Source organism: Leiobunum rupestre, chromosome 8, assembly GCF_980474605.1.
Source record: "Leiobunum rupestre chromosome 8, qqLeiRupe1.1.hap1, whole genome shotgun sequence".
NCBI classification, from domain to species: domain Eukaryota; kingdom Metazoa; phylum Arthropoda; class Arachnida; order Opiliones; family Sclerosomatidae; genus Leiobunum; species Leiobunum rupestre.
In genome coordinates this window covers 41,836,458-41,862,541 of record NC_143391.1, presented here as the reverse complement: position 1 = coordinate 41,862,541, position 26,084 = coordinate 41,836,458, and the positions used below count along the sequence as shown (strand labels likewise).

The 26,084-nt window shown below is 38.2% G+C and overlaps 1 protein-coding gene across 4 annotated transcripts in view; it reads left to right on the top strand.

Moving 5' to 3' along the window:
* Nucleotides 1-26,084, top strand: part of LOC149933390 (protein turtle-like) — a 545,370-nt gene that overhangs the window by 445,475 nt on the left and 73,811 nt on the right. For all 4 annotated transcript variants that reach the window (XM_090155761.1, XM_090155760.1, XM_090155759.1 and 1 more), the window contains exon 3: nt 10,889-10,999. In XM_090155761.1, coding sequence (XP_090011887.1) covers nt 10,889-10,999 — 111 coding nt within the window. The remainder of the gene's footprint in view (nt 1-10,888; nt 11,000-26,084) is intronic.

Genomic DNA, 26,084 nt, shown 5'->3' with positions numbered 1-26,084 from the left:
AACACAAAATATTCAATTTTTTCTTTAATTTGGTATTACCTTAATCGGACGAAGGTCCTCATTTTGTTTCTAGCTAACATAACCTAAATGAAGAGAGTATTTTTCGAAACTTAGTCATATTATAAATTTAATATTTACACAATCAATGGGATCTCATTGTTTTCATTGTATGCAACGATTTGTTTTAAAATTTAATCGATAAATGAGTGAAGGTTCTTTTCATTTCTATGTGTTTAAAATGTGGGCAAACCATCGACCCTTCATACTCAAAGCGGCGAAAGCAGAAGCAATACGAAATGGCTGCAAAGACGGAGCCCACGTTGGTCTCGAAACCAAGTGCGTAAGGCGCGTGAACGTCTCCCGTTTCGAAGTACCTCTGTAAAACATCATTGAAAGAGATCAAAATATATACGTACTCATCGCGAGGAATAAGCCTAGTACGGATTTGGCATTAATTACTGCTATCTGAAAATCCAATGAGATATTTCGTTTAATTAGTCGGCCGCTAAGAGAAGAAGATTAAAAGAAATCAAGGGTTCTCCTTTTCATTCCATCTTTTAATTTCGCGATAATTTAACATTGTCCTTTGAAAAATTGTTAACGAGCTTCGTTTTTAATTGATAAACCTCGGATATTTTGTAAAATATTCTGAATAGTCTTTCTTGGAAATAAATTTAGTTAAAGCTAGGAGCAAAAAACACAAGGAGAGCGCAGCTAGCCTTTAAACACGCTAACGCAGTGTTGTGTACAAATTTCGTTGGACGAACTTTTACGTTGAACGTTTTACCTAACCAATGAAAATTGTATAAAAGAGGGGTTGCGTTCTCCTTGGGTGGAGTGCTGTGTTGCTCCTAGGTGGAAGGTAATAAATTGATGAGATAGTGGAATTAAAGACTTTTAATGATTTAAAACTGAACCCTTACATGCGCTTTTTATAACGTGTCTATAAATATTATAGAAGTATATTAAAAATATAAATCTAAATTATAATACTGTTTCAACTTATATAGAGTGCTACATAAATATTTCAATATCAATTCAGATCTTTTTCTGTAAAAATACAGATTATTTTTCTATTCGTGTAGGCCATTTTCTATGAACTCAGACTATTTTCTATGATTTCAGATCATTTATTTATATAAATTCAGCTCACTTTTCGATTACTTAAATTCTATATTTTTATGGCATTTATAGATAGTTAAACCATAGTAGGCTAAAACCGAACACCAGATTAATAGACCGGTTTCATCAGTAGTATGTATGATCTCTTTTCTTTTGCTAAAGTAAACTGTTATCTATCCAAGTCTAGATAAATTTGGGTTAATCCCGAAGTAAAACCGTATATGAGGCGCCCCAAAATCCTCCACAGTAGCTCTTTTAGTTATAATAATTTAGTATTATAGAAGCCCTTTATACCACGCGAGCCAACAGCTCCTTGGACTAGCTATTACCATTAACCTCAACAAGTTTATATCGAAAGGGGAAACCGAAGAACTGGGGGAACACTCCTTTAACTAGTGGGGAGAGAACTTTCCAAGTTTCAAAGACCGCTATTTTAGGCCATGTTAAGTGTACAGTGTGAAATTACAGTTTAAATATGCAAACATAGGTCAAGAAAACTAACTTCGTCTACATACAGTTGCCTCGCTTCGCGTTTTGCGTTGGAGGGAAACACTCGGCGAATACGCCACGCACCCGACTACCATCCAGCAGAGCTCTGATAATGGACATTCGATTCGCGGGGAGCCCCCGCTTGTCGGCGAGATGACGTCTCATTATTTTTGAATAATGTTACAATTAAGGACGCGTCTCGTTACTGGGTCACGACCCCAGCTTCGCCCCCGTCACTGCCCACCCCCGCCCCCGTTAATACAGGAAGAACATAAATAATGGAAAGGACACGGGTGTTTGCGGACGCTACGGGGGAGGAGGGCCGATCATATTTCTTTTGATTGACAGATTCTTACCACGGAAGGACGTCAGTGCACCTTTTTTTATCTCAGTCCCTCGCGCACCCTCCTTCCGCCACCCACGCGCACGCGCTTGTAAAGATGACATTATATCGGTTTCCTAACGACCGTTAAAAGAAGAAAGCACCTGTGTAAGTTGTACGCCATGTACAACCGAGCGGACACAAGGAGAAATAATAGAATGGTTTATGTACAGGCCACACTTGTTCGATTGCATTAAGCTAGATGGCGGTAAAAAGAAAATGCATTAGCTTCCTTCTTTCTCCGATATACTTATTTTACTCCATTTCTCTTTTTCTCTCAGTTGGACCCCGCATTTTTTCTTCTTCTCGAGAATACCTTCGGATGTCCGAGGGCCTTAAGCCTGTCTTCCAGAGGGGCATTTTTATTAATGGCACTGTTTAAACGTATCTTCAGTTTTGGCTGCTTTTATTTCATGCTCTGTGTGGTTCGTTCTTATTACCGAAGTATGTATCTCGAGTGCTTTCGATAAATTAAGCGACGCTTCGGTGCATCTTTTCTTTTCGCGAAAACTCCTTCTCGTCCATTCGCCAAACTGTTTATCTGTTTATCTCATTTACGCTGCAGCCTCAGGGTTATTTCGTGTACGCTGAATGATTTAATACCGAGCGGATTGAACACGATTAAACTGTTCCTGGCACAACTGACCTCTAATTTTTAAGAAGCACCGTACAAAACGTTTCTAAAGATATTTCTTATTTGTATTTATTGACAATATCCATGATATCACTAAAGACAAACTTTAGATTATGTCAGTTTCCAAAGCGAATTTAATTTCGAATAATTATAGTAAAATTTTCAATTTGAAGATTTTCTGTCATATAAATTAACTTATTAAGAGATATGTACCAAGGTTAAATGATGTAAATTTCAATGCGCTGTTCCAGGTACTAACTTCAAAGTGTTAGATTTCCCACGACAATCCCAAACCATTGTTGGCAAAAAATATGTTTTCTTAAAAAACAAATTGTATAAACACGCTTTATTGTCATCGAAAATGTCTCTTGTAAAAACATATTTTAAATTGTTCGAAACTGTTTAATTCTGCTTAAAAGGTTTTCAAACAAATGGGGAGTTTTTTAAACATTTGTTTGAAACATTTAGTTTAAAAGTTTCCAAACTCTAACCTGGTGGCGTGTAGAATTGACTTTTCCCGAGAAATTTCATAATTTATTATAACTCCGTAGCGGCGAAATGATGAAAGCAGTAACTCCGATTAATGCTTTATACTTTAAATCTCGTTAATCCTTAAATTTGGACGACGTACGGTGCTCCCCTCTCTCGGCTCCACCCCCTCCACCATCCTCATCCTCATCTTCGTCCTCCCTTTCATCCTCGCGCCATCGTATCTCCCCGCATCCCCGTTTTCCGAAGCGCGGCTCTCCTCGATCGTTTCCCCGGGCAGACTTACGACAGTCGGGTATCTGCAATGCAGTAGAGGCCCGCTCGGCGCGCGCCCTTTTCCCTAATACGAGCCTTTTGCCCAGATATTCCCCTTGATATTTTCTGACGAGTCGCGCCTCTTATCAACCTATACTTCATGTTTCGAGATTTCTAATTTCACGAGAGGAAGGAAATTTTGTTAAATTAATTCCACTTAGAAAACTTTCAGATTTTGGATACTGCTAAAAATCCCCGCTTAAATGACTTAATTTACAAATAAAATATTCTTCCCATTTAAATATTTCGGAATAATGTATGGAAAGATATCTTGTTCCGGGGTTTGATTAAGACTATTATAGTATAGTATTACGAAGTCCTAACTGCTTAAAGTGATAATTAGTGACGTTATATATAGCTCTATATGTTGCGTATAGTAATCAAATATTCCCCGACGACTGACGAGTAGCGCTCTTATCAATCTGTATTTAATATATTTTATAATTTAATGACCAGAAGAGTACTAATTATACCAATTCCACCTCTAAAACTTTAAGATGTAGGACTTTCGGTATCGTAATGATTCGTGATGAATAATGCAGGCGGAATTAGGGTCATATCAGTGACGGATGTTACTGTTCATTTCTCAATGAAAAGATATGAATCATAATTATTTGTCAGATACCAAAAATTGCATATTTATTTAAAAACCGTACTAACGGAGCCTCGTTTTGGGCCAGTATTTTACGTATTCAGGCCCCGAGAATTGGTCTCGTGGCATGTGTCCATTTTCGAAGACAAATGAAAAAGATAATAAACTCGTTAAGATGTCACTCTCCGTTTTTTTTTCATTTGATACAAGGACATTTTTTTCCTGGCCCTAGTCCAAAGGGACCTTTCTGTCTTTGGCTTCAACGTACATTGACGCGTAGACAGGCAACACGGTCAAGTTTAATTTTGTTGACCCTTTCTCGACCATTAATGGTTCGAGGAACGGCTACGGAATGTCACTCGTAATATTTTCAACACGTACATTACGAGACCAGATTGTTGGATGAAGAAATTATGGGAATATCCGGCTAGTCACGCTCGTGTCGGGTTCGAAGGTTACACTTTTCCTCGTAGCGGAAAAATCAGTAGAAAAGCGTAGCTGGGGGCATGAATCGATCCTCGGGCTCTTTTTATCAAAATAAATCCTTTATCGTTATGTTATTAATGACCGCGCTAGGACTCCTTTGAAGTCCCTCTATCTCTCTCCCAAAATAAAAGGCGGGTAGCGAGCTCTGGCGGCTGTCGAACCGCTGGGACAATTAGGACCGAACTTCGCGCAGAGTCCGAAGAGAAAGCCAGACAGAGATGAGCTCCGTAACCAAAACCTCGCTGTCTTCACTTCAAAGAAAAGACTGCCCGCGGGACATATATACGTATTAAAATTCTCACTCTCTCTGACGCTCTCTTTATATTCTCCGGATCCATAGCTGCACTCGCCCCGCTTTAGTATTCCAACGGTCGTCTTTGTGGGGCCTGGGGGGGGGGGGCGAGGAGGGCGGGTCGTTCCAACGGCGCCGCTTCCTTTCAGCGTCAAATTTCATCTTACATCTCCGCTCGCGCTCGCGTTAAAAAAAAAGTCTTCGCGGGAACAAAAGAAACTTGGAAGAGCCAGCAACAGCCCAAATTTCGTTCGCGAGCACGTTTTCAGGGCGCTACCTTCCGCGTAAAGCCCCTACCAAGCCGGCCCCTACTTTTATATATATATATATATATATATATATATATATATATATATATATATATATATATGTATGTACTCTTTGACGCCTTTTTCTCTCGCTGATGGCGCTACGGTATAAAGGCTGGTTTTATTTATACCAACGGCGCTGGCTCGTTGATTCTGGATACGGATTATTTTCCTCTTGGCCGAATTCCACTCCGGATCAGGACGGCCGCTGGCCTAGAAGGGAGACAGACCGGCCCAAGACGAAATGACCCTCTCTACCGATCGTCCGTTTTTTTCTCCCGAGATAGTTCCCCCCTTTTCTGGTCGATTTCGACCGGTTTGCCAGCTCTCCCCCCTCGTCCCCGTCACCCCCGTCAGAGTCTCGACTGGGCCAACTTTTCTTTCTGGCTCTCGAAGGCGAAGTCTCTGTCTTTCGACGCACTCTTCTTCCTCGTTATCTTGACTTCTCTCTTTACGCAGTGTGTCGTTCGGAGTTAGAGCGGGCCGAGGGGTGAAGAGTGGGACCCTCTTGTTACTCTATTGGGCTAGCAAACCTCATCGACTATCGGCCTCCACCCATCCCGGACGAAGGAGTCGGAGAAAAAAGAATAGAAGCCCCCTAAATCACCTTCTTGAACAAAGCTTCTCGACTATATATATACGCTCTCGCTCTCCGAGAGTGTAAGCTAGCGGCGAATCCCTCCTCTCCTAGTTATTGATTCAGCGCGATATATTATATAGAGTATAACTTCTAAGATTCGTCCGTCGCCACTGAGACGATAATATACTCCTTTACTATCGTGATGGAAATGAAAGCGTACTTCCTCCGTCTTATAATAGCGACCTCTGCCCATTTCGATTCCAAATAATCTCCCATTTTGGAATAAGATTATTCTATCCTCCCGAAATTTATCAGCGTTTCTGCGAGTGACAGTTGGATTTGCTACAATTCCAAGTCGACGGAATTATTTTATATAGAATTTAACCTAGATCGTTTGTAAAAGACATTAAACGTCGTCTATTTTAACCGATTAATGTCGACAGGAAACGCTACCTCGTATAAACGGTAGTGTTCGAAGTGAAATCTATCGCAGCTCCTGTTCTTCTAAAATTTAATTAGAAATCCATCCTTTACCGCCACCTATCGCGCAACGGCGAAACTAAATGAGTGTGGCAAAACGTCTGGATGTCAATGCAAATTATAATAAAAAAAGTCAAAGCGATGTTTACGTTCTAAACAGCTTATTCACCACACACTTTTTTACATATTTTTCATTTTAAGGGATGACTATTTAGTACAGACAGAGAAAGTTAACCAATATATATCTATATAGTATTGTTTACTCAGTTTTTTAAGGAAAATGTCGCGCGAGCCGAATTTATACCGAATAAGAATAAATATAAAAGCCATTACCGTGAAATCTGCCAAAACAGTCGCGAAGTAGAACATGATTTAGTAACCGGAAATCCATTTCTGAATAAATGTTATATTATCGTAAATAACGTAAAAAATATGGCAAGCAAGAAACTAAATCTAAAATGTGACGTTTCACTCCCAGCCCTTTTTCGGGGAAAAAAAACCAGAAACTTCAATAGAATCTCGAGTTAAGAGTGTCGGATTGTTTTTCATCGTTAAGGCGCTGGCAAAAACCAATTGTGAAATATGTTGGCGCTAATGTACTATTGGCAGTAATAGATTTGTGTCCGACAGCCGGGCTCTGATACTTATTTATATTTTACTCGTAGATAACACGGAGTTCTAAAAACGGCGTATATTCGGGAATGGAGCGAGCGAGTGATATATCTTATATTCAAGAAAAATGCTTCGGTCATTTTCCTTCTTTTTGTTTTATTCGGTGTTCCCGGGACATCACGGACAGAAAGGCCTGCTACGGCCCAGATAAGCCTCGTACGCCCAGAGCACGCCAGCGCGTCTATATTATATATCGCGAAGGATCGGTCTGATAACGATTACTTTTCGTTTTTGCCGTCATGCCAAGATAGTCCTTATACGGCGGATACGCCATCTAGACAGAATACGTATATTTCTACGGGTCCGCTTTCACTCGGCAGACCTACAACGGCCGGAAAAACTATCCCGCGGAAGAGCGAATCCACTGAGATCCGGATTCCTGCGAAATAGAGTGAGATAGAAAGGAGAGAACGAAAATCGATTTGCAGGTGCCTCTGATCGACGTTGAAGGCTTTAGCAATGCTGATTAAGTTAGCGCTCGCTCTTTTAGAGGAAACAGTCACTGTCACATTTAGTCATTACCCCTACCTCTCTGTGTATCTCTCCGCGTGTCTCTGAATTGGCTCCAAATACCCCCCCTGCCCGCGCGCGCACAATCATATTCGTGCTCCGAATTTTCCAAATACCTTTGTGTTCTCCCATATTTTCAAGGGTCACTCTCCGTCCTCATCCGCTTTTGGCTCCGGTGACTCAGACGAGCCCGGAGCCGCGTGAGAGTAATTACGGAGGTACCGGGACACAAATGTTTGGGCGGAATTTTAAAAGAGGCGAGAGACCGTTAGCCGCAAACTCTGATCTCTCGTGCCTCGCGGGGTCGTGGCTGCACGCCTGATAGGAGCGCGCGGCCGGATTAACTGATAAATGCTTTTAAATCTGTTCGTCGATGTCGCCCCGAGGCCATATTTTCGCTTTGTAATTGATGAATTTTGAAGCCCCTTCTCTTCCTCCCACAACGAACCGACGATATTCGCTCAAAACCCGAGGGTATGTCGATATTTAAATAATGCCCGAATTTGAATATCTGTATTTTAATTATCACCGAATTAAGCGCTCTAACTAGTATGATTTTTAGGGTAACTTTTAGTTATCAATCTATAGTTATTTTTTACATCAGACCAGTGGCGTTTGAGGTAATCAAAGATACCTTTAAGCTATTTTTGATTTTTTTACTATTAACCAGCTGAGCTAACCTGTCGCATTTTGGTCACCATCAAGACGTTCTTGACCTTCTGACTTTCTTGACATATTCTTAATAATTCTGACTATCCTGAACTTATTCTTGATAATCCTGACTATCCGGAACTTCTTCAAAATCCCAACTATGCTTGATATTCCTGTTTATCTTGTACCCATTATTGATATTCCTGATTATCCTGAACCATTTCCTAACAATTTTAAACATATTAATGACAATCGTGATCATACTCCTGAACCTAATCCTGACTAACTTAAAGGAAAAGTCCAGGTTGGGTAAAACTTGGGTCTATTTGAAAGATCATGTTTAAATATACTCAAAAATATCAGTCGTAAAATTGTATCTTTTTTTAATGACGAGAAATTAATTTTTAAACGAGCGAAATTTACCGCAAAGCGAGCTGCCATTTTCTTTCGCCTTCCCTCCGCAGACCGCACGCGGAGCAAGCGCGCGGGGAACAGAGCGCTGTTAAAGCCTGTGATAGCGCGAACAGCGCGTGATTAAAGTCCTAAAACGTCACCCCGAAACAACAAATGGCAGATCGTTAGGCGGTAAATTTCGCTCGTTTAAAAAATAATTTCTCGTCATTAAAAAAAGGTACAATTTTACGACTGATATTTTTGAGTTTTTTTAAACATGATCTTTCAAATAGACCCAAGTTTTACCCAACCTGGACTTTCCCTTTAAGCTAATTTCTGACATTCTAAACTATCCTTAACATATTCTGGACATTCTGAACTATCCCTAACACATTTGAACATTCTGAACTAACCCTAACAAATTTTGGACATTTTGAACTATCTCTAACACATTCTGTACATAACGAACTATCTCTAACACATTCTGTACATAACGAACTATCTCTAACACATTCTGTACATAACGAACTATCTCTAACACATTCTGTACATAACGAACTATCCCTAACTCATTCTCGACATTCTGAACTATCCATAACACATTCTAGACCCCTGATGATGGTAGGCTGTTCTACCGAAACTAGTCGCACAGGACAAAATCGTATTTAAAATTATCTTCTAGATTAATTTTGCGCCAGTCGTTAACTTTGTTTAACATTCTAGACATAATGAACTATCCTGAACCCATTCCTGGAAATCCTGCAACACACGTTATTTATTAAAACGCCGTGTTTGTATTATGAAAGACTTTGAAACCAACCTCAGGTCTAGTGAATAATCCCCGTGCAAGGCTGCTGTGAAAGCGATCTTTTAGGTCTGATTCGTCGAGTTAATTTATATAAATCATGAAAGACAGGCGTTCCAGTTTCAGCCTGCGCTGCTGGTCCGACGCGGAACAATGGAAGATTAGTTTTCGTTTCTGTCGATCTCTCTATTTTTCAGAACCATACAGTTTCCTTTCCTTCCCCGTACGAACATTTTGGGTCACACAATCCCGATTCAGTATAATCTTCGCCTCTATCGAATATTCCCCCGAAAAAAGAGAAAAGTTTTGGAAATTGGAAAATGAAATGGGTGACGAGGCCTGGTTCGGTCCTCCATCCCTTTTAGGCGACATTTTTGTAAATCGCGTAAGTCGCGAAATTAAGAAAGTGAGATGGCAGCAGCATCGGGTTGGGAGGCGTCACGCGGGATGAGGTCAGAGTCTCTGCAAGAGCGACAAAGAGAGAGAGAGAACGCTCGGGCCGCCGATAGAAACGGAATCCATTTTTCATCTTGACGATTGATGGTCGAACGGAATAAATGATATGACAAAACTAAATCCGTTACACTGTATAATGTCTGGTTTTCACTTGGTAAAAAATTCCGCGACGGCGAGCATCAACGTGACAAAAATGTATTAGGCCTAAGGGAGATTTTTTGCGTCGTACGCTCGACGCTGCGGCATTTTGGTAGTAGGTGTTTCCTGTCACGATAAAAGAAAAGTCTTAAAGGCCCACTGGGCCCAAAATTTCCAAACCGATGAAGCCAAATGTCGTTTCGAATTATGTTACTTCTACCGGTTACGCTCCTACCAAAGGGTCACTGGGGTCTATAGAAAATTTGGAATTATCCTAAAAGGCTCTAAGCTCAAAAATATTCCTTATATGAGCTTACTTTTTGTCTAAGGACTGTTTTACTAGGTAACCATGTCCGGTAAATATCCGCTAGTCTTTTTGACGGATTGAATATTGAAACGCGTCAAAAATGAAAATGAAGCTTACTTAAGCAAAAACCCCGATGATTTGTGGAATCGGAATATAATATTTGCTACTTATTTTAAAATTTGAGGTGTAATCTCGTTTCCACACGAAATTATCTTCATCAATCAAAACTGGCTGTGAATGAGTAGAAAGTTACGAAGGGGTATAATTAAAAAATTCCGAATCACTTGGCGAAATGTTTCTTCGATTATTTCTTGAAAATAAATTGTTCCTAAAGAAAGGTTGCCAGACACTTCATTTTGGCAACTGACCAAAATTATGGGGAAAATTTTCCCCCAACTCAAATCGTTGAAAGGGTTCAATGTCATACTTATGTCTTTTTTTGTCACTTGCGTCTTAAAGCCCAATGGAATATGACAACGAACGTTTTATCTTTTATTCCATAATTTTTAATTTTCTTCCGTACTACCTTGACAAACATTACTTATCTAATAATAAGTATACAAATTTCAAATATGGCAAAACAGCCATATCAGCGCCACCACGCGTTAAAACTGTGAAAACAATGAATATGCCTAGCACCTACCTTTGTATAGGTTCGCTGTTTTTCAAGTGTTACGGTTTCCTAACCTCTTTCTCGTTTTAAGTTGGCTTAACATTAGTACGTTTAGGAAACTAAAATCTTAGGAATATATAAATTAATTGTTGTCTTTTGTTTATGTTTTGGCAGTACCTCCAGGAGAGCCGGTCATCAAAGACGAATTAGGCAACGTCGTTAAAGGCTCCGTGGGTCCTTTCAACGAGGGAGAACCGTTAAAACTCATTTGCGAAGCGGAAGGAGGTAAGAGAGTCGACTTCCACTTATTTTAGTTTGTTTACTCTAGCGTTCCCCCGGATAACCTTCTCTCTGGCAGGGAGAAAATGCTCAGGAATCGGACGCATTTTTGTCCAGCATTCGTAATTCCTCGAAGGGCGAATTCGGCCGTATGGCCACTAATTAGATTTCCCAGGGCAATATCCGTTACGGTTAACGCGAAATCTAATGAATAAAAATGAAGGGTAGCCCTCTCGCCTTTCTCGCTGTCGGCCACTGTTTATTGGCCGCCTCTGAGGGTCAACTTAAAGCCGGTAATTTCGCCCATCAAGTTAGCGTAAGTTCAATGACGCTGCCTTTCCCTATGTCCTTGACCCTTCCAGCATTCCTCGGTGAAGTAGGTGCTACTCTAACGAGCCCAATCCTTTCCTGTATACTTAGTGACTAATAATTTCGTTATCATTATGTGGGGGATAATTTCGGTCGATGAAAGTTTTCGTTTTTACTTAACGGCGCGTTGATTTCTGTGAATGGATTTTCTGTTTAACATTTACCTTTCAAATTTCTGCTCCCGGATTTCGAGGGGGAACTTTCAAAGGACCCTTTTGATGTAACGTGGGTGCTTTAAATATGATATTTGTTTAGTCCCGGTTCGCTAACTCCTAAAAGGTACACCCTTCTACCAAATGGAAAAAATGAAGTAAGTGATTTTTTTGGCAACAAAGTGACGCTTTTTTTTTAAATATTTTAGAGATATTTTTATAAAAATTGAATTATAACCTAAGCAAATCCAATTAAGAACAAAGTGTTTTGACGTAAGCGAATTCATTGAACTAACCGCTAACGGCTAAGTTCATTGGAGTTTGTGGTTTTAGACAGATAAATGAACTTATTCAGCGCCCCTAGATCCTATATCAGATCTACTTCTCATTTGAATAGAAGCATAAAACAAAGATCAACAGCACATGTTAGAAATGAACTACAATTGAAACTGCTATCGAAGGCAAAGACTATATATGCGCTTCGCTTACAGGCGTCTCCATGCAAAAAACCTGTTCACACTTTTGAAACACGGGAGTAGCCTTTGACCAGCCGTTAGAGGCCCCACTAATAGCACTGCTGTAGCGCGGGGAAAATTTTGACTATCGTATGCAAGTTGAGCCATTGAACACGCCAGTCTATGTATCGAAGCGTATTTATTCTTTGGTCGAATTCTAGACGATCCTTGTCCAACTTAGCTTTTAATTTCATGTAAACTTTATCTCTAGCCAAGACCACCCCTGAAATGTATTTTAAAAAGCTACCGAAACTCTATAATCTGACAAATAATGACTTTTTTTACCTTTGTCTTACAAGGAGGGTACCCGAGGTGTTTATTGCTGATTTTGTTCAAAGTCGGGCGTAATGTAGACCTATATGAGATATGAGATTTCCCAAAAGGAGACGTTGCACTAGCCATTCGATTTGCCATGGCAACCGAAAATGTTTTTGACCACTTAAAACAAATAAATCTCCATTTAAAAAAGCATGGGATTTTCTCGGTTTCACAGGGTCCTTGCTACGAAATTTTTTTTTTAAATTTAATAATCACGAAATGGGTAATTTGGACCACATTTAGGTAAATTTCATCAAGTTTGGGTAAATTGGAACAATTTTTGGGTAAAATAAGCAAACAATCTTATTTTTGTTTTAAGTGGTCAAAAATATTTTCGGTTGCCATGGCAAATCGAATGGGTAGTGCAACGTCTCCTTTTGGGAAATTTCATATCTCATATAGGCCTACATTACGCCCGACTTTAAACAAAATCGGCAATAAACACCTCGGGTACTCTCCTTGTTAGTTTATTTGTAATATTTTAACTGTTGGTGGCTCTCCAAAGTTCATGAATCTGTCTTCAGTAAAATACAGTGTCTAAGCGATGTTCCGATAGATGATGGTAGTTGAATAAGAAGATTTAGGCTACTATGACAGTAGTTGAGATGGGCTTATTACGACAGGGAGCTGTACCTCCTCCTCAATTCTTTAAAGGTTGGGGATATCTCAATATCGAGGACCATTATCCGTCGTGTTGTTCCGTTTCTTCAGGCGGCGGTGGCTGGTTTTCAAAAGAAGGGAACCTGGTGTCCTCCACTCTTTAGCAGCGTGACATTCCAGAGAAAGGGGAGCTGGCGCGCGTTTTTCCAGCGAAAAGAGCCAACTTCTACTTCCTGATTAGCGTCGGATAGGGCCGAGTGTACGCCGCCAGAATCGATGCCTTAATTAAGAGATTGCCAACGAGTTGTCTCTCCTATATACAGAGGCAAATCCCCCTCGGAGTCAGGACGCGCTTCTTCCGACAAAGGTTACGCTTTCTCTCACTCTCCAGTCCAAACTCTCGGCTTTTCACTTTGGAGACTTGGCTTCCCTTCGAACCCGTTAGTATTTTTCGCGGAAAGAACAGCTTTCTCTTGCCGTTTTTTCCCCACTTTCACATCCTGGACTTCCGATTATCGTAGCCTGCTAAGCTTATAGGAAACAGAGAGAGAGAGCGTACGACTCCAATCGGTTTGTGTTCCGGCGGAGGATCCCGAGGGATGGTAAGCAATGGCAGTAATTGGGCCTAGAGCGTTAAGCCCCTATACAGGAATGTGTGACGCCCGGGAGGATTTTTTTCGACGGGCCTTAGTCCTCTACTTTTCCTTCTACACCTTCCCCCCTCCTTTTATTAGCCCTCCCCCTTTTTACAATCGTCCACCCAAAGACCCATGGATTTGAAGAGAGAGAGAGAGAGAGAGAGAGAGATAGGCCGTAGAGTATATTGTAGTGGAAGTGATTGCCTCCCAATCAACGCTTTGTCTTTACACGATTGTTTCTTTAGGTCCCAACGCAGTTAAAGGATCAAAGATAAGGGAACTCCGCCGAAACAAAAATCTTTTACTTCTGGAATTTTGTATGGAACGATAGGTCAAACTACATTTATCAAATCATTAATTTAAAAAATATTGGTTCAGTAGTAAAAGTTAACGGATCATTTGTAATTTCATAAGTAACGAAATACTATGTCTAGGCTTAAAATTAGTAGATAAAATGAGCGAATAAGTCCATTATGAAAAGGGATAAAAAAGCTAAACCCTAAACAAATTTAAAGAAATTTAAAACTTACCAATAGCTCGTACCGATAGGTCTTCGAGCAAACAAAAAGACGCGAAACTCGAACCAAATAGATCTTCGAGTGAAAAACTTAATTAAATTAAATAAAATAGCCAGAAATTCCAACGGTAGACCGGTTTCGTCCTATTTGGGACTCATTGGTACCGTGCGGGAAATCTGGCTCGCGACTATTACACCGAAAAGAGAAACTAAGCCTAAACATTAAAAATTTTAAAACGCGTTGCGTAGCAACGGAAAGCCGAATAGGGGGAGGGTGGTGGAGAATAGTATATACAAAATTTAAAGTTAAAAGGAACCACCTATTTACTGCATTGCAAAGGATGATCGTTTGCAATGCAGTCCAAAGGTGGCTCCTTTTAACTTAAAATTAGTAGAGCCGTGGCGTAGTCATTATTTTTGGTTCGGTGGGGGCACACAATTAAAAAAATAATATGCCTCGTGGGTGGAGCACGTGCCCTCAATGACCCCCTGGCCACGCCTCTGGTTAGAAATATTCTAGTCTTCTTTGTGGGGTTTTTATTCCTATTGATCAGTAAAAATTTAAAGTAATCCAATCGGATAACAATCAGAAAGTGTAGGTTGATCTTGATTAACTCCACACAAAACGTGCTTTGGTCTCAAATACTAAAACAATCAAAGTAAATTTTAGTCCAAGCTCGATAAAATCTGTTATAAAAGGACCAAAATGGTAGTGAGAGATGGTTTTGTAGGGTTTAACCAAAGATCCGAAGTTCTGTTACGCTCTGCTGTCCAAAATTAGATGGAATAAATCCTTTGCGCATGTGTCGTACTTATTTTGTTACGTTACTTAAGTTATACCATCATATTAAAAAATTAATAACTTAATCAATTAATTCACGTCATAATACGCTTCGTCGGCTCCAAACAGCTTTTTCGGACGCGTTGTTTCGATAATAGATAAGCATCGATTACCTTTTCCATTATCACTATGATATAAAGGCGCTACGGAGTTAGAACAAGTAGCGTCACCTTTCCTCGTTTCGAATAATTTATTAATAAATATTTTATCCCAGTCAAAGAAGGGAGGGGTGCGGCCATGTATCTAGAAAAATAATTCGCGGATCAGAGGTGGTAGGAGGGAGGTCGAGATTACTGTTTTTAGCTCGCTTGCTTGGCCACTTCAGATTAATGGCGCTAAAGTTTCTTTGTCAGAACGCGTGGCAAGCCAACTCCATAAAAATGTTCGCAGCGCCGGCCTAGCGGGCGTTATTAGTAGGCTTAAACCCTGTCTGCTCAAGCTGTTTGTTAGGCCCTCTTCTTTCAACCTGTCGGCCAGGGCTAATTACGATAATTAAATCGCTCTGCTCTTTTCGCGCCAAACCACTGGTCAAAAAAGGAACCCAAACGAAATGTTGGCGGTTTTCTCTTTGCAGATTTTTTCTGCCGAAAAGGCGAAATCTTACGAATCTTAATGGGAATTCCGCCCATTAAAGTCGATATTTTGGCGTTTTGGGCCCGTGTACCAACTACCATTAACTTTTTACTCTCACTAAATACCTCGCTTTGTTTGGTTTAAATCACGTAAATGAACCTACCGTGTGGATTTTGCCCCCAAAATATTTGCTCGTCATTCCTAAAGATGGCGCTAGTAGGGTCAGATGCTGTAAACTAACTTCTCCCTGAACACCGGAGTGCTGCCATTAGAACACTTTTACAGGCGCGATTCGTTTTTAACGGTTAAGGGCAGTATAAAGTTGAATATAATAAACAATCAGAGTGCCCTATATGTGAGCAGTCCAGTGCAATTTATAGTGAAATTCTTCACCATTTATTGCATGGCGGTCGCTATTCAGCAGACATCTTTTACGCTCTGGTAAATGTTGCTAGTTAATTTACAAAAGTTATTTTTCGATTTAGTATATACTACCCTTAAACGACGCGTATATTTCTTTTAATTAATATTTTCGTTTTATTTATAACGCAAAATAAATATCACAAATTTTCGTAAGTGAAACAGGCTCATTTATCAACCGAAATCTGAACAAACATATAAAATGTCTTGAAAGCTATTTTCAAAATTGGAATGTTTTTTTTTCTACTGGACATTTTCACGGGTCAAAGAACGAAGACCTCATTAGTTTAGGGGGGGGGGGGAGAATTTTTCTGTCTTTATATTTTGCCAACGTTTTCGGTTGACGACTTGATTTCCCTGGTGGGGTGTTAGAGTTCATATCTCGTTTCGCGTTTAGTGATCTGATAGCGCGTCAATCTGCGTAAGCTTGGCTCAACCCTTTCGACCTTAATTAATATGTAATTATATGGATGTATTTGACTTCGGTGGCGGCGCGTTCTATCCATTAATATGAACGTTAAAAGGTCATCTCGGATAACAGCTGACCATAATTGTTTTTTTTTTCTAACACCACAAATCGCTGTTTTTCGACCACTCTCGTTAAATTTCGAGAAAAACACGTTGCTAAATTGCCCCCGTCGAAAATCAACGGGAGACTTTTGGGTTATTATTTCTGAAATCATCAGACTTTGCTGCATGATAGTAACAGATTTTAACCAAACTTTTTTTGTGCGTTCATCTACCTCTACAATGAAGATTTCCGAAGTTTACCGGAAATATTTCAAAAATTTTAAAAGTTATAATTTTTTGAAATTTGAGTTTTTTGGTTTAATTTTGGTGTATGTTATTGACATTAATTTTAATATCGCGTTCGCTAAAGGTTAGGAAAACATAAAAAAGGGTGAAGAATCATTTATTAAAGTTAAAATATGCGATGAAACGTTGCATCCACGGTCCGACTTCTTGCCTGGCCAATACGTTGCCACAATTTTGGACCGTAAGTTATATTTCTGAGTTGTTAGAGAAAAAAATGAAGAATGCAGAGAATCACTTATTAGTTTACTCACCCGCACAGAATATTAAGCTCTTACAACTGGCCAAATAGAAAAGATGAACACTGGATTTCGGAATTTGAAATTCTTTTGTGTAGTTAAAAGTCCCACATCACCAAGGTGAAGACATTACTACTTTGCGAACGAATGTTTGAATAAGACCAAAGCACGGTTCTTAAAAATGGAATAAATTGCATAGAAATTGTTTAGTATAACCATTAGTGGTTTTTTATATTACTTCAAAAAAATTGAAATAAATAATTGGTCAAAAATTAGAAAAATTTAATATTATTTTTATATAGAAATAATGCTTAGACCAAAACGATATTTTACAAGAACGTTTCTGTGTATAAGATGATGCACTGAAAAAAGTCTTCTTGATATTGGAGGTGTGCCGCCTAGTGAGTAAAATATTAAGTGTCACCCCACGTTTTGGCTCGTATATCAAAATTTATAGCAGATACAATAAAATAGATTTCAAATTCTGTTTCAGCGTACAGTTTTATCTTTGGATACCCTTTTTTATGTTTTCCCAACCTTTAGCGAACGCGATATTAAAATTAATGTCAATAACATACACCAAAATTAAACCAAAAAACTCAAATTTCAAAAAATCATAACTTTTAAAAATTTTGAAATATTTCCGGTAAACTTCGGAAATCTTCATTGTAGAGGTAGATGAATGCACAAAAAAAGTTTGGTTAAAATCTGTTACTATCATGCAGCAAAGTCTGATGATTTCAGAAATAATTACCCTTTTCCGTTTAAAATTTAAAACGCGGCAATTTGTTAGATTACGACTCGTGTACAGACCCACCTAGAGACCGTTTTTTTACTATCCAGATTCATTTTGCACCTAAAGGAAAAAAGAAATCGGAAAGGGAGAAAAATAAAACTCGTTGTAACAGTAGTTGATATCAGAAGTGAGGAACTGAAATGTTCCCAGGGTAAATTATTTTATTTTTTTTTCTCAAAATTTTGCAACTGATAAACCGAGCCGCACTTTTCAGACACATTTTAGTCGTGGAAGTTTCGAAGCTCCAAGCGGCAGTTTTTATTTATATATATAACCGTGGTAGGCCTAAGTTCGCAGACGTAGACGGAAACCATATCGCTAGCTAACTGCGCGCCTAAAAATCAATATTTTTAGTTCTACTTTTAAAACGTGATGGTGGAAAAGGCTAGTGTGGAGTTCCCGAGGCTACGCCGCTAAAAAACAGGCCCATTTTTTAACTAAAAAAACATCCTCCTAAACTTGGTTAAAAATAAAATGAGTAAGAGTAGTAGAGGGAAAAATGGTTTCAAAATACCCAATAAAGTAACGTGTTATAAGTATGAAGAAATAAAAAAATAAAAAAATCAACGAGGCGAATTTTGGGAATATCTCAAAACGAGGCGAGTGTAGGGGGGGGGAAGAGAGAGGGACCGAAATGAGTTTAAACACACCCTGGTTTCTTGCCCTACATCAGCTCTCGGAAGTCGTGCAGTGCCAGCACTACAGTGAGGGGAGTGTACTGCAAAGTAAAAGTGCTAAGAACGGGAGGGGAAAAACCTTTTTGATATATATTTTGCAAGAAAATTACTCTCTCTTGGAAAAGAAACCAAAGTCTATATTTCGGTTTGGTCAACTCTCTTTCCGATAACTTTTCCATCCATTTTTTCATCCTAAAGTATTCGATGTATTTCTCCGTTACAAAAACGCCTATAGTTTGGTCGCTATAAAAGTTGACAATGACGTCATTGAACGTATAACGCAATAACTTGCTTTGAAAATCGATTTCAATATTTGGAAGGCTTTAATCCTGGATACATACTTACGAAACAAATATTTCAGATAGTAATACGTTATTTATTTCTTCAAAAGCAGTACCCAATTTAACAAAGACTGATTGTTATAACGGAACTTCAAAAAGCTATTAGCATTGCTACAAAAACTAGTAATACCAGAAGAACATAATTAATTTCTTCCAATGTAGTATCCATCTCAGTATATAATCTTTACGCGAATTGATTTACTCCTCTGGTTTCCCCCTCTCGTTCGCCATTAGCTCGGTCAGTCTCGGCTCATGTCTTTGAGCGAAGGATTTGGAGTTTCAGTGGAATCTAGCTTGAGCCTTCGAAAGTGCATGTTTCATTTTCATAGGCGAAATGGATACTTCACTCGTAAGATATACTTCTATTAATATTAAAGAAAACTCCTTCATAGCAGACCAAAACGATATTAGTTGCTGAACCACTATTTATCAGACCGCAGTTCCTAGGACATCGTGAGCTTCAAATTAACTTCGCAGCGCCATCTTTATATTCGTTGCCGAACCACTATTTATCGAAACAAATATAAGAGGCATATTGTAAGCCCGAATCAGTCTATTCTTAAAGGCAGTATACATATCCATATTTATGATTAACCATCTGGTTTCAGATTCTTGCCACAAGGTTTAACAAATGCCGTTAAAGCCAGTCTTGGCTCCGACTCGTTTCGAATGTCGCTCAATAGATGTCGCCAAAAATAAAATCTAAACAAGCTAGTCAAGCCACAATGAGTCTTGAAATCGGGTCCCTCATATAGTATGGCGCTGTAGTAGCTTTTAATTAGTTCTATACATACCAATAGATGGAAGCACATTCTAGGAGCGTATGTTTTCATGTGTTTTTTCTTTATTTTCTTTTTTTATACGCAAAAAGGTAGAAAAGTCCATAGTAAAAAGGGGCAAAAAAGCTAAACCCTCACAAATTTAAAGTAATGATAAAACTTACGAAATACACGGACGAATAGGTCTTCGAGAATGAAATCAAAACGTGAAACTCTGACCAAATATATCTTCGTGTCAATAACAAATTAAAATGGAATTAAAATAGCCAGAATTTCCAATGGTAGACTGTTTCGCTCTATTTGGAGCTCATCAGTACCACGCAGGGAATCTGGCTTGCGACTAAACCGAAAAGAAAAACTAAGCCTAAACATTAAAAATGTGAAAATGCCTTACGTAGCAACGGGAAGCCGAATAGGGGAACATTGGTAGATAATTAAATGCACGAATGCTAGAGTAATTGATAGTTTTTGTTAAAACCAAAATATTTTTATTTCTACTTGGGGATAATTTGTTGGGACGACTTTTAGAATTGCTCCCAAAATTCAATAAAACCTCCATAATTAGTTACGGAAAATTTAGCTCTTGAAACTTTAATTGAAACCGAATTTAAAGATTTAATTTATATAAATATTGATTTATATAATAAACAGCTTTAGAGATATTTATATTATATAATATTATTTAGTTTTTCGAATTTCCGATATTTCGAAAATCTCCCACAAAGAGAACGTTGCCGTCCAAAATGATTCGGACCAAAACGTGCCCTCATAAAGAAGATATGTGGCAGTGAGTCTCGAACGAAATTTTTGACAGGTTGGTTTTCTTTCCACGGCCTACAGTAAAAGAGCTTCGTAGGTTGATAGCGAAGACTATTCGTTCCCGGAGGACCCTCAGGAAGGCCGTCTACCCCTGCAGCGCTCCTGCCTTGGCGAGCGTGTTAGGTCCAGTTCCGCTATTACTTTTTGGTGGTCGCGCACTCCGTCTGTATCGTTACCGTAGTACGAGTATATCTCACTATTTTGATTCGACTTCCCAAGAGACCATAAATCTTTAAATTTATTCTACATCCAAGACCGCTTTGGTCCTAAAACGTGATCCCCGATGGTAGGACCATAAGTAACAAAGCGAAGATAAGTATAACACTGGTGTTATTTTTTACAACGTCCTTTCTTCAAGAAATACAGATCTAGCGTCACATCGTAGAAACTGAAACTTGGATTATTAGAACGTAACCGTTGAGGAACTTGAAACTCCTTTAAAATGGAAACTAATAGTTCGGCAAACAAGCTACGATGTTTTGATTCTGAAAATTATATTGATGGTATAAAACATTCGTTTCGCCTTTAGAGCTAATATTTTTAACATTTGAGATCTAAAAGAGTTTTAAGTAGGACTTATCACAAGGATCCTAAATTTTCTCAGGGTTTTTGCTTTTAATTTGGCTGGGTAATAGGGAAAAAGGAACCCACAAAACTAATTTTCTTTTGTTATGAAGATGCTAAGCGTTTTAATAATTTTTCCAAATTTTATTTTCTAGTTACTTATAATAATTTTTAAATTGATATTAAATTAAATTAAATTTATTTATATTATATTAATTTAATTTAAATTAAATTGAATTGAATTGAATTAGATTAATTTAAATTAAATTGAATTGAATTAGATTAATTTAATTTCAAATTAATTTAATTTAATTTCAATTTCATTTCATTTGCTTGCCCTACACTTCCTATTCTCGTTAACCTCAAAACGTTTTTATGAAAAGGGGAAACCGAAGAACTTTGGGAAAAACTGCTTTAACCTAGTTTTCAGCCAGTGCTACCAGCTTATGTCTATTACGTTACTGGTGCTTTATATACTGTCTTATATTTTGACAATCCACTTGAAAGATTCAGTCCATTTACGCCTAGTTTTAGTCCAAGTGCTCTCAACTTTTATATTTTCTAACGCTAGGTCAGTTGTTCATATTGATAACACGTACTTGAGGCCCGTTTTCAGAAATCTTCCTAACAGTCGTCTGGAGAGAATACATTGAGGGGTTGGAGTAAACATTTTTATGTTTTATGGCGAAATTTTATACTCTCTTTATCTCGTGGCAGCTTTAGTCCATAAAACACTATTTTTCGGTTTCTTTAAAAAGGAAAGAGTGTAAAAGGAATATGGAAAAATGGCGAGTGGGTTGTATAAGACAAAACATCTTTTCATTTATTTCATTTTGTATATGTATTCGTATTGTTTCGCTGGAAAATGAGGGTGATTCAAAATTCATTTTAGACATTACCGAAGATGGGGTATCTCTATCGTCCAGCACGCGAATGCAATTTTCCAAGGAAAAACATTATTCCTCTTTTCCAAGAGGAACATAATTATATCATTGTTTTCTTGTGGTTTTTAAGCGGTGTCTTTTACGTACGTTTCGTGTGATAAATTTCAAACCAGACCCTTAAGAATATGCTTACTTAATAGGGGCAATCTCGGACGCAAAATGTAGGTCAACCTACGTACATCTCGATGATATATAGGCGAAAGAAAATAAGGCAAATGATTTGTATTTGACCCAGATCCTATTGTATTAAATATATCCTTGTCACTTTTACGTTCGTGCTTTTAAAATAGGATGGAAAATTACAGTTGTCGGTCCCAATATTTATTCCTTTTTTTTATTTATATTTTATTAGAAAATCCTTCGAACCCTTTTTATTTCGCAAACAACAGAAACACGGGTTCCGAAACGAACATGAAAGCAGCAGCCATTTTGTAGAGAAGAAGAGAATGAAGTATCAGTACAATTTTCTCGACGCCGAGACGCTTATAGTAGATAGCTCAAATTTAACGTTTAGGTTTTTAAATATCCAAGCGTTTCTTTTTTCGGTAATAGAATATAGCTAGCGGCTAAAAAAAAGTATTTTATATTTTTCCGCTTTATAATCTTTTTTGGAAAAGAGGACTGTTACGGAAGAAGCGACGCCTAGCTCCCAAAAAAGAAGAATAGCGGCGCGATAAAGGTCGGCCGTGTGACAGTCGAGGTGATATTTTGCGGACAGAGGAATTAAGCCCTTCTCATATTTTATTAGAAAGCTTCTTCTTATAGGTTTTTGTCCCGCTCTCTCGGCTACTTCTAATAGGCTGAGTTGGAAAACTTGAGAGCTACCTTTTCAAAATGCCCTCCTAAATAAAACGCGTTGCGGGGCTTAAGCCTTAATATAAGGAATTGATGGGTTGGGTGGCCACGTTCGGGGACCTTTTCTTAGCCACCTTCCTCCCCGCCTTGCTCTAAGACGCGCCAGCATAATTAAAATCGCAGTCGTTTCGCTCGACTGCGCCCAACGAAAGACGAAACCTAAGGAATATTATTAAGAGCTTCTCTTTACTGCTACTTTGCTTAGTCCTTTCTTCCAAAAATCCTTCCTTTGTACTTGTACCACCCTCTTCCGCTTCAGCCTGTTCGCCACCATCCAGTTCTAGACTCCTCGGTCAATCTGACTTCGCGTTAAACACCTTTTATTAGGACTTACTACTTAATGTTCTGATTTAATAAAAAAACATTTTTATTTTAAAACATATTTCTTTTTTTCACCGTACGATGGCGGTGTATAACGTGGAGCTGTCAGGGGAAAAATCTTTAAATTACTATTCTCAATCGTAATCTTAGAATTGGAAATAGTTTCATATAGAAAGAAGAAGAATATTAATAAACATTTCCAGATAAAATGTCGTTGGTGATTTCGATTTTGCTCGAATTACGGTTGAATTTATAAGTTTAAAAGTCCAGTTTCACCCATCTTTCTCGTAAAGGGGTCGAAACACCTTTTACACCCACCCCCCTTATAGCCCCTCTATTGACAGCTGTTTCAAAAGATTTAATCCGCCCTTGTACCCACTGTCAAAATTGACAGCAATTACAATACCCTTGAGAATAACAAGAGCCCTAGTGAAACTAATCCTTTATCTGATTATTGTCTAGTAAATACTGACAATGGCATCGTATCAAATTATCCATTAACGCATCAAGATATTATTTTATTTTAGCATTCAAAATTCGCCACCAAGAACGTATTTAGGTAACTGATATCCTAAACTTTCTCTTAAACTAAAAACCCTTAATTTTTTCCTAATTGTATAGCGGCATCCAAAAATAATTTTTGGATCTATCGAGAAAACATTTATAATTATTTTCGTGAAAGTTTGATTTAACTCTTAATTCAGTTCACGGAACTTTAATTGAAACTAAATTTCAAGATTTCATTTATTAAATTAGTAAAGATTTTTAGCACCCAAACCCCCTAACGCTCGAAAAGAAAGCTCTTTCCCCCCCAAAAAAATCGAATCAGCTCAGTATCTCATTTGAAACATATACCTGTGATGCTTTTCTCTCCCCTCTCCTCAACTCGTACCGGAGGGAGGATAATCGATCATGATGCCCGCCAATCGTCAAAACATAAACATTTTTAGAAAATTCGGCCATAAATGGCCAAATAGTTGATATAGTCTCAATCATTGTCTCGAGAAAAATATTTTAAAGCAAGTCCCCATGAGTTACTGTTTCAATTGAAATTTGCGAATCACAATCGGACCAGAGTGAAAGTCAAGTAAATTGAGGTACTAGAATTTCGAAATAAGATTCTTTCATTATATACTTTTTAAAATATTGTTTGCTTATCTTCAAATACCATGGTTATAGTTCTGTATTTAAAATATGGTTTTTTAGTACGTTCTCAGTACCATTAAATACGTTCTCGATATTACGAAACGAGATCGAAGCACAAAATATTGTCGTTAAGATTTTAACCCTACCTCTCTCTCTCTCTCTCTCTCACTGATGTCGAATTTGAGAAATTATGTTTTCGGATTGGAAGAGCCCGGGCTGAACTCCTACCCCCCCTCGCTTCAGTCTGTATAGTTGAACGAAAAGTTCCATTAAAATTGGAGGCAGAAAGACTATTTACTCGTGGAAAAAATAGCATTAGGAGCTTTCTCGGCTACCAACTTGGGAATTGAATTTTGTTTCGAGTCTAAGCCTTTGCTCCTTCTCCCCATCTTTCTTTTGTAAGGAAGACGAAGAGAACGCGAGAGAATAAGGATCTGAATACTACATACTTCCCCCCCCCCCCCCGCAGGTTTGCTCCCCCCTTCGTAGGTCGGCTTTCCTGTGTAGAAAATTTTATCCGTCGTACTCTCACGGAACACTCATTACTTATTCCGCAGGCGGAGGATTTTTTAATAAAAAATAGCCACCGTCAAATGTATTTGAAAAAAAAACGCGATTTCAATAGATTGAAAATTATTTTTGTGGCCTTTGTGGGACGTTATTATCTTGCAGCTATACATTCTAAACGTAAAATATCTTTCCTATCGACGAAGATTTTTTTATACCTAGCGAAAGTTATAAGTTGATACGAGAATCTATTTAAGTTGCTAAGACCGTTCGAGTTGACCCTTCAGGTAAAACGCCATCTGCCAGAATTTTAAAATACTTTTTACACGTTAAATAAAATGTATAATATAATATTATCGTAAATTAAAAGTAAAATCTAGCTTTCTCTAATTATTTATCTTTATCGAAAAATAAATACGTTCTTAAGACCGATATTAGATGGCGCTATATATTGGCAAGATGGAAGACTCATGTTTGAAAGAAACCTGGGTCCAAGGCAGATAGACGCCTACGTTCTCCATAACCTAAATACGCTCTTGGTTGATATATTTTAATTGACATAAGAATGGTATAGAATGCGATGGTCAGAAATGAAATAGAATATAACGACAAAGTAAACTGATTCTTTACATCATTAATATAAAACTTTAATAAAACTGGATATTTTATTAAAGCCTAATTCTGGGTTTAACGGCAAACGTCAACCATAAATTTTCTTATTTATTTAGTACAGAAATCCCCAAAAAAAGGGTTCAATATTTATGAATAGTAGGATTGATCCGAAGTGGAAGTATAGCTCTGGAGAGTAGACAGTATGAAAAAAAAATATTTTCAATATTATCTCATAAATTGGTTCCTAATATCTTCGGATTCACTAAAACTCAAGGTCCCCCGTCTTAGGAAAACACAATAAATCAAAAATGTATTCTTCCCTTTTTTTGTAATTGAAAATATTGCAAAGTTTCGTTTCCTACCAACTCTAAAGTTGTCTTTTAAATAGTTTCGAATTTATATGATTGAAATCTGTTTCGAAACCTCTCACAGATTTTATTAAACTCTCCCCAGTCACAAAAGTCACCAAAGTTATCCCTTCTCACACCCAAAAAAAAACATAAAAATCCGTCACATTAATTTTTAAAATTTCCTAGAGGTGACATGATAATTTTAAAACCTGAGGGAATCTGCAAACACATGGCGCAAAAAAATCGACGAACGCCATTCTTATGAATGCCAAATGTCTGCCGCGACATTCGATTTATTTTTCATTCCCCCGTATGTCATCTCTGTGACAGATGCTGAATTATTTAGTGTCCCGCGTGTACTCTTTTCTACTTCAAAGCCCACGGA